The sequence below is a fragment of the Macadamia integrifolia genome, chromosome 13 (assembly GCF_013358625.1).
Source record: "Macadamia integrifolia cultivar HAES 741 chromosome 13, SCU_Mint_v3, whole genome shotgun sequence".
NCBI classification, from domain to species: domain Eukaryota; kingdom Viridiplantae; phylum Streptophyta; class Magnoliopsida; order Proteales; family Proteaceae; genus Macadamia; species Macadamia integrifolia.
The window spans coordinates 21,288,464-21,301,739 of NC_056569.1; the positions used below are offsets into that span (position 1 = coordinate 21,288,464).

At 35.3% G+C, this 13,276-nt stretch overlaps 1 protein-coding gene across 1 annotated transcript in view; it reads right to left on the reverse strand.

The window, feature by feature from the left end:
* The window catches only part of LOC122059093 (heterodimeric geranylgeranyl pyrophosphate synthase small subunit, chloroplastic-like), a 4,146-nt gene extending 1,166 nt beyond the window's left edge, over nt 1-2,980 (reverse strand). The window contains exon 1 of the mRNA XM_042621789.1: nt 2,871-2,980. Within this exon, the coding sequence (XP_042477723.1) occupies nt 2,871-2,980 (110 nt within the window). The remainder of the gene's footprint in view (nt 1-2,870) is intronic.
* Between the last annotated feature and the right edge of the window lie 10,296 nt (nt 2,981-13,276).

Consider the following 13,276-nt stretch of genomic DNA (forward strand, 5'->3'; position numbering starts at 1 on the left):
TGAAATCAATATAAAGATGATTACTGATCCTTCTTTTATTTATTTATTTATTTTTTTAAAATTCAACTCTTTTGATTAATAAATTGGGAAAAGAACACTACTTGATTGTGTGGTTCATGTGTTCAAACACAGGAGCCTGCAAAATTATTGCCCCACCCCCATGTAGTCAAGAATATACTCATTCATATTGATTATCCAAGACACTCTCATTGGCCGCTACACGGGTGTGGGTGCCATTATATCTTCCCCTAGTGAATTATATTAATTATGTGTAGGGGGGAAAAAAATTAAAACAATCATTAAGATCGAGGATGAGTTTCTATTTTAGTGGTAAATTGTTGAACTCTAACGTAAGTCAAGAAAAGATTGTTGGTTCAATCCTCCTTTATCCCCCACCCCCTACCTGACTTGTTTGAAAAAAAAAATAGTACCAATAGGTAGTTAGTGGGTCTCTTTTCTTAACCCTTGTGATATCTGTGTGGTCCTTCAGTGGGTCTAGCATGGCCTAATAATCCTTGAACTAGTCAGTCAAGATCCTATTTCCGACCAAATAAATTCAATTGATCCATAGATTCTATGATTATGGTAAATTCAGTAGATGATTCGAAGATTTTATTAGAATCTAAGATTATGGTAGATTCCAAATTTAATAACCATTCATTGAAATTCATGCCCAAAAAAGCAAAATTTATACTTAAATAAAGATGGTTAGGTTTGAGGCCCTAACAAAAAAATATATAAATAAAAAAATACCAATCCTAATCCTGACATATGCGTGTGATTAGCAAGATATTCTCCCCCTCCCCCTCCCCCTCCCCCTCCCCCTTCTTATTTCGAACCTCAACTTTTCTTTACTCTTACAATTGGTGAATTATATTGTTTTTTATTTTTTATTTTTACTTTATTTGATGAATTATAGAAAATACCTCAAACCTAAGGTTTTAAAACAGGAAATTAGGTATGAGATTGGTCCCATTAATTCTGATTTGAACCTTTGCACTGTGCAATAATAGGGAGTCATCGACAGGCACATTCCAATGATTGCTCTGATTTGAATAAGTTTGGACTTCATAAATTTGATCTTAATGAATAATTTGAGAATCAAACAATACATCTACTGGTGTACGTATTTAGAGCTTATAAACTTCGTTTGATTGTCCTTGGTCCTACTCTCAAAAGTTTTTCTTTAAAAGAAAAAAAGGGAAGAGATCGCTACCTTGTTGGCGCATATATACGCCAACTTGCAAAATAATGAAAGGGTGCACGGGAGCATCTTCAGCATGGGGACAGCACAATCTTCCCACACCTATTGTGTATAGGCGTAGACTGTACAAGCAAGTAGTGTTCTTTCTTAACAAAAAAAAAAAAGTTTGATGGTTGATAGATAACAAATTAATAAGGTGATAATTTGATGGTTGGTCTTGACTATTAACTATAGTGTGGCCAAAATCATCCAAAGTTATTTGATGGATAACAAATTAATAAGGTGATGATTTGATGGTTGGAGCTTGACCTTTAGGCCATGTTAATATTGAGGGATCCTTAATTTCACTGCAAGAGCCAAGGAGGGAGAACAAGTTAAAGAGAATCACAGTGAATCCAGCACTAGTTGCAGCCTTTGCTTATAGAGCAGGTGCCATGAGTGTGTAAGAATGCTAAAGAGAACCGCTCGGTCCAACATTTCAACCCAATAGTCTTTTTCATTTTCCTCGTAAATCCAACCCAATAGTCCGATAATAAATAAACTAGAAGCTTAATGGGCTATTGTCCAGTGCTGGTCCAGAGGCATTAATAGAGGCCAAAAGCCTGAGCCCATGGGGCTAAAAAAGGAACAAATTCATATCCATATGGAAACACGAACTACCATTTAGAAGCACAAGGTCGGAGGGTAATTAAAAGTTTACATTTGGGTTTTGCAGTCAAGCTCCATTCTGCCTTTGCATTATAGGATAAGTTACTCCACGTCAAGTAAGATATACTTGACGTAAAATAGATAATGAATTTATTTTTCTTTTGTTGAATCTTTTTCATGGTTCTATAGATAATTTGATAAGCAAAATGTTAATTAATCGATTACAATAAATTGAATCAGATATTTCAGTTTTTTCTTTTGCAATACTTTGATGTGACACAAGAGTGAAAGGGACTTCTTTGGAGACTATGAAGTCACCGGATAAATAAATTGCCAAGTAGATAGATTAGATCCGGATGCTACTATTGCTCCACGGTGATACAGACTCAATCTGATCCTACCCACAACGGGGCACCATGGCATGTCAAGAATACGGGGGGACATACTGGAAGTAATCACTCCCTTTGGTTGGGGGTTGTGCTGCCCTGCCTTTCGATCGATACACAGTTGAGGGGGTCGACCATGAACGCTACAAGTGTGGGAGCAATCCTAGTCAGGGAAGGCTAAGATGGCGACTCAGATATGGGTAGCAAGAGGGTGCTTATGCTCCGACAGTGGGGCCTGTTTGAATAAAAAAGAAAGAACTTATCAACTTGATCTTGTTATCGTCGAGCAACAAACGTGTATAAACCATTTCAAGACATATATGTTCTCCCGAGTTCTTTCAATGAGTTTAGTACCTGCGGGATAATTAACAGTACCTTTCTTAGAGAATTTTAATAAAATCTAAAACCTTTTTCCTCATACTATAGCTACAATTTTTTTTTTATCGGTACCATGTTAGCTCTTTTACTATAGTTCATGATTTCTCTTGACCATATGATTCATCTAGGGAAGAGATCGAGCTTCAAGTAATAGTGAATGGTCTTATCAATTTCTACCAAGAAAAAAAAAATGGTCTTATTAATACATAAATGTATAATTAACCAAGAATTTCAATTGTGCTTATATTCATTACTGTAGGAATTGAGTTGAAGCTTCCCCTGACCCCTTCTCATCAATGGACTCTTGAAGTATAGTTGATGAGTGGGCTGGGCTTCGGCATTGGGAACTAGTCCCAATGGCCATCATTTCGCTTTGATTTCAGCTCAAACCCACACGCACCTCCCAACCCGAACTTGTTTTTCCTGCATATAGCCTATGCAGTACCCACCCAGCACATGGAGGATTTTATTTGTACTGAAATTTTAAATTATCAAAAAAAGTAATGATAATAAGGGAAAGAAAATGCTACTCGATAGTGTTGCGTACATCCAGAGTCCCAGACACATGGAAAAGTGGAGCCAAGGCATGAACATCTTTTCACAGTTTAGTTCCACTTCCTCATATATACTCCGGATGTACACAACGCTATCGGGTAGTGCTCTTCTTCCCTAAGAATAATAAGACTAACTATTAGGGTTGTCAAATGGTGCAGTTTTGGTTATTTGGTTCGATTTTGATTCGATTTACATTTTGATAAGATGAAACCAAAATCGCACCGGATAGGAATAAGGTGAAATCAGAATCGTTTTCATCCGATTTTGGTTTTAGCGGTTTTTAATCGGTTTATGTTGTTTGGTTCACAATTGGTTTACATGGGGTTAATAGTATCGTTTTAGAAAATGGTTTGCATCCTACAACTAGTGTGAATCCTACATATATTAAAATTCCTAAAGAGTTAAAATAATATACATTTATTTTGCCAAGAACAATATACTTTCTATGTAAAAGCCTACGTATATTATTACTAATTAACTATGATCCTATAAATTAGAAAATCAAGAAGTGTGATTGTGTGAAAGTGAAGCTCCCTTTTTCGGTTAGTACTAGAGTCAGTTGTGGTGCCGAGGATTGGAGATGTGGGTTATGTTGTCTCTGTGCCACTGTAAGGCGATTCAAATATTTTGATATGCACTTTTGTTTTTTTTTTTTTTCCTCCCCTTTTTTTGTAGAGACCCATCGAATTTCAAAATACTTTAAGTCTTTAATAGTAGGTGCCGGTTAACCATCAATTTTTTGATTTGGTTAGGTTCTGAACCAAAATTATGGCCTATAAAACCAAAACCGGATCAATTTACTATGGTGTGGTTCGGTTCGATTATAACCGGTCGACTTTGATTCCAATAAATGGTTTTGATTATATATTGACACCCTTAATAACCATCCCGATTACAAATGGGCTGGACCGGGCTACGGTTATCAACTCCAGCCGGCGTCCCAATTAGCCTTGGACACCTTAAGTGTCCCTAGAAGAGATGCCAAGTACAGTCAAGGGTGTTAGTTGGTCCAGTTTTGGTATTCTGGTACAGTTTCGGTACAGTACAAAAGGCAGGGAGTAGATACCGAAACAGTAAAATCTTGAGAATATTTTAAAATTTCAATACCAATATTAAACCGGTTCAATAGGATTTTTATTCGGTACCAATACAGTTTCAATATGGTTTTTATTCGACACTTTGCCTTTTTCAGCCATTTTCAAGATATATCATATGTGTAGTGAGTAATTTGATTAAAAATAAATAAATCAGCGTATACAAAATGGTTTTGTCTTAAAAACCATATCGTATTAATCCAAGAAAGATGTCATTTTCTCATACCAAATCTCAATATTAATTTCGGTATGGATACCAAATTGACACGAAAAAGAGTAGAAAAGAAATTATTATTATTATTTTTTATTTTTTTTTAAATTAGAGTACCTCATAGTCCTTCTAAGAGCAAATCACTCTTCTTCTCCTGATTTAATTTATTTGGTCTGAAGTCAACTTGATTGATTGATTGATCAAGTGCCTTGTTTGACTGGGTCATTTTCTTCAACCACCAAGGGATTCAAGCAGATCATATGGTTCTGCTTCACCAATCACAACGACTTTTGAACTAAATCTCTCTCTCTAAATGAAAATATGTGAATTAAAAGGCAATCATAAGATAATAATGATGTGTCAACCTTTGGCGGGTCCGGCTACTCTATGGAAAGTCTGAGGATCAAAGAGTTATTTTAGGGCTGGAAGGACTCGGGCAAACTTTTCTAGGCCTCTCCAACTCTAAAATCACTCTCTCGTTTTTAAACATTATGGAGATAAATTGCGTTTTAAAGATTTGTAGACCTAAAAGGATTTGATCATTTGTTACTTAATCCATATTAGCTGTAGACAAATAAGGCCTTTGCGTTTGCGTAAAAAAGGCCGTGGAGCTAAGAGGAAGTTTCTTGTGCTTTGGCAAATAGATTTGGTCTTTGGTTCTTTTTCCGTGAGAAGTAAAGAAATGAAAAGTGTTTAATGGTGTGGTTTGGTTTGGTGGTTGTAAAGGGATAGCGACCCCCTGATGATGGCAAAGCATCTTCAATAAATTCCTCACCTCTCTTCAATGGTCACCACCATAAGCCTTTTATTTTATTCCACTCTTCCTTTTAGTTCTTTTCTATTGTAGTTTTTCCCAACCCACCTCTCTTCTTGCCTTCTATAAAAAAAAAAAAAAATTGCCAAAATCATTTGGTGGAGTGTGACTCCTGTGTGTGGGTCATGGAGACGAATAGAAGCACATAAAGAAGCATCAATAGAGACGTCATTTTTTGTTTCATAGGGGCAGGCTGATCGTTTTACCACCCATGTGTTTGGTGCAAGGGCGGAGGGGACTATCCCCCTCTCCCCCTGAAATCCATTTTTCTCAAAAAAAAAAGAGCAAAGGGAAGTTTTCCGTGAATGCCAAAGTGAGAAATCATATCAATGAGAGAGTGGGAGATGGATTATATAATTAGAGATCTGCATTTTATTTGAAAGGAGAGGGTTAATGTAAACCCCATGGCTCATATGTGAGAGTATGGGAAGGAGTCCCGGTGAATTTCAAAATGAAATTAGTTTGAAACTGATGCAATGAGTGCACTTTTTATTGCAAAAAAAGAATAAGGGTTTTAATCCCACATTAGTGGGATAGTATACTACAATTGGACTTACATTGGGAATCATCTCTCTCTCTCTTTCCTCTAAGGACTCATTATGGTATGCCTTAGTACCAAAAAAAAAAAAATTATGGTATGCTTTTTTTTTTTTTTTTGCAAATAGTCCATGAGGATAGAATTGGTATCATATTTGGACCATGTGAAGAGATTTATGCTTTAGTTGGGGTGTTTGGTAGCGTATATGACTCACCAGCCAACGACCCAAGTACCAAACCCTATTGCCAATTCTCTCTCTCTCTCTCTCTCTCTCTCTCTCTCTCTCTCTCTAGGTAGGGTAACTTGAAAGAGATGTGTCTCTATCTCAACTTTCAAGCACTGCATTTGCATCTCTGTACTGCATAATTAGTTATTGAATTGGACCAACTTAAATGGAGAACTGGACTGGTCCCAGTATGGTTTTAGTCATGTTTTGTTGAAGTCCAGTTAATCCAAAACCTATACCTATAGCCTTTGATATATAAAAAAGGCAGACCCACTACTAATGGATGAATTTAATGTCTTTTAATTCATGAGTTAATGGACCCCATCTACATTTTATTTCTTTAAACTACCATTAAATGTTTTGAAAGGTCACTAGTAGAATTAGATAAGCAAACTAGTAATTGTGTAATAAAAAAAAAAAAAAAAAACAAAAAAACAAAAAACAAAATCTCATTGGTATACATGATAAAAAGGGAAAGAAAAAGAAACAAATAAGTGGTTAACCATGAAGAGTGAGAAGAAATTGGTCATAGGATCCATTTAAACTATTAAATGCAAGTCCCCTCCTCCCCCTACCCCTCCCCTTGGAAAGGTTTCTTACTCATACATTACCAACCTTTCTTATATCTTACCCACATAAACATCAACTAGCCATAGTGCCCACTGCCATCCAGAGAGAGAGAGAGAGGTCCACCCAATGGCTGAAGAAGGATGGCTACGATGCCATGATGCAATTTTTCAACAATGAGGGGGTGGGAAATCAAATCGTCAAGTAATGGATGGGTTATAATATATAGAAAGAATATGGGGTCCACGGGTAGAATGTGATAGGGTGTGCATAGGAATATGTATACTGGCGTCATGCTAAATTTTTTTTCCTTTGTATGTTAATAAAAAAATTCCGTTTAGTTTAGTGCCTATAGTTGAACATGAATATATACGATGTCGCGTTTTTAGCCATTAAGCTAGGGTTGAGAGGGGGACCATGGTTTAATGTTAATTCTAAACTAGGAATGGATGTTGATTTAATTCTAACAAGAAGTATTTAAAGTGGGAATTCAAGTGATGGAGAGATAAAGAAGTAAAAGATTCAAATGTTGCCTTATTTCCTTATCTAAAAGAACACTTTTCTATGGTCCAAGCTTTATTATTATCTACCCAATTAATTTGGTTTTCCCTTTTTGGCTTATTCATAAATATGGATATCTATTCCTACCGCTTTATCCATGTCATTTTCAGACTTATTTCTTTAACATTATTTGATTATTTCTACTCAGATTCATCTAATCTTGAAACTTTATGGTTTTTGGAAGAAACTTATTCATGATAGCAATTTGGTATCCAAGATTCTAAACCCTTCAACCAAAATTATAATATCAATAATAATTAATTAGTAAGTATCATTAAAACTAAATCCTACATACGACTATTCGAAGTCTATACACTAAAGATGCAAGATGTCGAGGAGTGCGACTTCGTCCCTTGTTCAAGACGCAGGCGTTAAGGAGCATGGTTTCAACCCATTTTAAGATGGGTCAATTGATCCAAATTTGATCAAGACTAATTTCGATTTAAACATTATTCTACTCAAATTAAGTTTGACCAAGTTAAGCCAAGTTAGGATGAGTCAAACTGATTTTAAGATGATTCAACTCAAAATCAAATCATCATCAAAGGAGGTAGACCAATCTCATGCCCAATTATGAGTTTTAGAACCTTGATATCTATAGGGAAACTTAGGGTACTCTAATATGTTGAAGAGTTAATTAGGATAAGTCTAAATTTGGTAATTAGACATGCTTATCATCCAATGTGCAGTTAAGTCTAGATTAACTACCACATGACCCCATAGATAGGATCCTGTCCCCCTCCTCCCTGCATAATATATACTAATTAGAAGAGCAGAGATAAAATTAAGCCACTTAGACTCAATTTAAAATAAGGGGATGGCAGTAATTGAATTACTTATGTGTGATAACACTCCCCATAGATTTTTTTTTTAGCTAATTAATCTAGCCCTTTTCCCCCCCCAAAATAAACATTCTCTTTTGTATGCCTAGTTATTAAAAAGAATCTCTTGATGCAGTTTATTAACTATAGCCTTCTATAATATAGGGTTACCCTATTTGCATAAGTACATGTCAATGCATGGGCTAATAAGAAGGTGCACGAGAGCATCTTCAATGTGGGGTAGCATGATTTTTTGACACCATTGTGTCTAAGTATGTACTTACGATAGTGGGGTGTGTAACTGCGATAGCAAGTAGTATTCTTTTTTCCTTATATAATATAAGGGAAATTCTTTTCTATAGGAAATGTAACCCTTGCGCTCAGAACACAGAGGAACTGCCCCCCCCCCCATCAGAAACACTTTCCCATTGTTGGGCACGCCTCTAGCTCCAGAACAACTCAACCAACAGAGGGTCTTGGGATGGGAGGGACCATGAGGGTCATTTGAACGTCAAGCTGGAATTTTTTATTTTTGTTTCAAATATCCATATGCTATACTCATAAACAATGTTGCTCCTATTTGAATCAACCGGTTTTGATTCTCATAAACCATAGACATGATTCAATGAATCCGATTTGGTTTTTCTTGATCACAGAGCTTATCTTTATCAAATCCCTTTCTCTTAATTTATTTATTTATTTATTTATGTTTTCAAATCTTTCCCTTAGCTCTTGGATCCCAATGATTCCCATTAATTTTTTATTTAAAATTTAATAAAATAAATAAATAGACGAAAAAATAGGAGAATGACGAGAATGCCCTCCTACCATATGGTTGGGAAGTCGGTTAGGTTGTCGCGTGGAAGAGCAAGTTGAGCTGTTGAGGTCCTTGAGGAAGTAGACGGAGCAACAGAGGCTATATTTAATTAAAAAAATAATTAAAAAAAAAAAACGGTGGAAACTGGATTCGGTCAGTTGACATGTGGCAGATCATGTGATGTGGACCACACAACAGCAGACTTTTCAAGCGAAGCCACGTGACCTCCTCGTAGCTTTTGTAACGTGATTCATCAACAAGGAGATGAGGGCAATGAAACAGTTCTAACCAATTAGGAACTGTCACGTGTCACTATGACAGATCTCTCCACGTGCATTTAAAAAATATTCTATTTTAATAATGATCATCAGGATAAGTATCCAGTGCTTCTCTGTTTTATCGAACTATGGTGTATTCAGTTCGTGGGACCCACTTTAGTGGAGAATTTTGTAACCTGAACGAGGTGGTGTGGGGTCGTAAAGGTTTCCATCTTGAGTCCTGTGCCTTGCATGTTGGACACGTGTACAGAGGCAAAGTGGGAATTAACTTGAGAGGAAAACTGCCAAGTGGCTAGTTCTAGACTCCAGTAGTAGGTTTCCCTGGAAAAGGGAGAAAAAAAAAAAGGAAAAATCCAAGAGAAAACGGCTTATAGATTTGGTTGCTCATAGTCATAAAGAATCAAAAGTCCAAAAAGAGGGCTAATAAAGGAAGGAAACAGTGAAATACTGTCTTGTCCGCTTGGTAAAACACAGTAAAGAACCATATTGACTCTTCTACCCTTCACACAAAGGGAAAGCAAGGGAAGGGAAGGGAATGAAAAACAAGAAAAATTTTCGAATAATTAAAAAAAAAAAAATTGTAATCATTAGTCTACACCATTATTTCACTAATTTCAATATTTCATTTTTTTATTATTAAATTATAATTTAATTTGTATCCAAATAACTTGTATTTAAAAAATAAAATATATTTTATATTTAAAAAATATCATTATTATATATGGTAAAAAATTAAATAAAATAATATAATTATGTTAAGCAATGATTACTAGAGTTTATATCTTTTACTATGAAAATATTTCACTCTTTTTCTCTTTAATTTTCTTTGCAATCAAACAGAGCCATAATGAATTAGGATTAGAATTTATGCTCTTTGTTTAATTGAGTTTTTTTTTGCAATTTCATATATTTATTTTAGAGACATTGTATATGATAATTATAGGTGTATTTAAAACTTGTAACATTCTTTTGATTACCCTTTGTCTTATTCTTAAAGTTCTTTAAGTCGAGAGTAAAAATTAATTTTCAAAATGATTTCAAAGTGACTTATAAAAAATTATCATCACCTTTATAAAAATTGAGCACCAAAAGTGTATTGGATTACCATTATGGTGCATGAACATAGATTTAGGTTTGTGAGTTCAATATCCCTCCTTAAGTTAAAGGATGAAGGCTCTTTAATTGATAGTCTCACTTAGAATATTGGGCAAGCATGTGGAAATTGTTAATTAGTCGTATTGGCCCAGATCATAAACTATACCAGGGAGATGTCTCCACACCATGGCTTCTGTTAAAGGTTGGCTATTTTTCCAAATGAGTATTAAAATTTTTTTTTAGAGTGATCTTGATGACGAATCTTACATGTCTTAACCGCCTGATTTTTCCTAAAAGAGGAGTGTAATCTCGATTGCCCTCTTCACAAGTCTATATATGATTTGAAACTTGTCTCTTGTAATTTTTTTTTTTTTTCAATTTAAGTCTGATTTATACCATGTCAAATTTAAAAAAATAATCCTTTAGTTGATTACTCTTTGTTCATATCTTCTAGTGGATCTAATATCACAATTGTTTCAATGTATGTTGATTATATAATTATTATTGAAAATGACCTAGTTTTTCTTAATATTTTGAAATTGTTTCTTCGTAGTCACTTTCATATAAAAAGGTTGGGTCCTTTAAAATTCTTTTTTGACATACTACTCTTTCTATCTTAGAGAGAATCATACCTTGGAAATGCTTAGTGCTAATGATGTAGTTTTACTTGAATTCAAACCAATTAATTTTCCTATGGAACAAAATCTAAAATTGAATGATGAAGATGATGCATTTATTACCAATCTAAGAGAATATAGAAAACTTGTTCGAAGATTGGATTATCTCACAATGACAAGGACTAACATTGTTTCTATCGTGCAAGTTCTCAATTAATTTATGGAGCAACTTCGAAAACCTCATCTAGACGTTGCATTTCAAGTTTTACGATACTTGAAAATCATATATAAGGACATTTTGTTATTGTCTACTAGGAGCCTTCATATGAGTGCATATTGTGATTCAGTAGAATTTATATTTATTTTAATATAATTAAGTTTCAAAACGAGGTTTTTCTTTTATGTGTTTTAGGACTTGTAATGGTGTGGGACCCTTAGGGTTAAGGTAGTGGAAAATGGTCAATAATACCCTATGTGTGCCCTAAATTCCATTCATAACCATTACCATGAGTGGAGAGGTGGACAAAGAGAATTGATTGGGATTAATTTTATTTATGAAATTAATTCTTAATTCATGCCATAGGTTATTGCTAAATTGAGGTAAATGGTCAATGTCATTATGTGGATGCCCTAAAGTCTATTCATAGTCACTACCATGAGTGGGGAGGTGGGCTAGAAAATGGTCAATAACACCCTAGAGCTATAAATTTCATTCATGACCATTATCATGAGTGGGAAAATGGGGTAAGGAATTGATTGGGATTAATATTGAATTAATTCCCAATTCATGGACTATGACATTATTCTCCAATTAACTTGCCATTAGTTGGAGGTTACTCTTGGGGAATCCAAGAGGGTGCAAGGGTTAGTTTTGGGTCTATATAAACCCAACCAAATACCTTGCAGAGATATACATTTTCACACATTGACACTCCATATATTTCTACTCTTTGCAACTATACAAGTCTTTCTCTTTCTTCTATTTTCTCTAAGTCTTGTGTAAGGTTAGAGGGAGTTGTTGTGCTGTAGCTTTTTGCTTCTAGAAGGGACTAGAAGAACTGTCTTATCTTCTAGTGGAAGGTTGATTTATCTTGGAGGTAGAGATGCAGAACAACTCTTGGCAGTACAGGGCATCAATTACTTTAAAGGTAGTTGGGTAATTGTATTACAATTTCTTACAAAAATAAAACAAATTACGATACAAAGCTTTTGCAGTAGAAACTGCTAGAAACTGCTATGATGTTGTAGTATTTTATTGAATTAATCCCAATCAATTTCTTAACCCACCTCCCCACTCATGATAATGGCCATGAATAAAATTTAGAGCTCTCATAGGGTGTTATTGACCATTTTCTAGCCCACCTCCCCACTCATGGTAGTGACCATGAATGGACTTTAGGGTACCCACATAAATACATTGACCATTTACCTCCATTTGACAATAACCTATGGCATGAATTAAGAATTAATTTCATAAATGAAATTAATCCCAATCATAAACCAACAGTGTTGGAAGGGTACTGTGATGCAAATTAGATCTCGGATACAAACGAGTCCTTAGCTACTAATGGGTATGTATTTACACTAGCAGGCGGTGCCATCTCATGAAAGTTCACAAAGCAATCTTATGGGATAGGCTCTACTATGGAAGCTGAGTTCATAGCCTTAAAAAATGCGGGAACGGAAGCCAAATTGCTTAGAAACTTAATGGCGGATATTCTATTGTGGTAAAAACTGGTATCATCGATATCACTACATTGTGATAATCAAATGGCTATACATCTAGCCAAGAATCGGATATATAATAGTAAAATGAGGCATATACGCCTAAGACACAATCTTGTGAGACAATACATAGATGAAGGAATGATAGCTATCGATTATGTGAAGTCAGAAAGTAACCAAGCTGACATATTCACAAAGCTTATGTCTGTGTCAAGAACTTGTGGAGTGCATCTACAGGAATGGGGTTGATGCCTAATCCTTAGGTCATGTGATGGATACCCTACCTATGTGAAGAGGCTTAATGCCTGAATTAGGTTCAAGGGGTACAAACGAAGTCATGGGTGACTAGTTCAATACTACTGCTTATTTAAGTATTCATTCCAAGATGTAGATGGTGATAGTAGTACCACCACAAGGAGAAAGGTTGAGCGGTAAAGCTCTTAATTAGTCCAATCCCAGGAAATTTGGGGGTATGTTAATTGTGGTGCACATCAGGGACTAACCTAAGTAGATGTAGGGGTTGTGGCCACCGTCGATGAGAACTTATAGACAAGTTCTCTAAACATTCATGAGTCCAAGATATGGGATATAGTCGGTTCAAAACTCCAAAGTGATTATATAATGGGTGGCTCAAAAATTTGACTTATGAGATGTGGTTAATGGATCAGTTAGCTATACCAATGAGGAAATGTTCAAGGAGTCTGACTTTACCCGTACTCAGTAGAGTGACTCATTAGACCT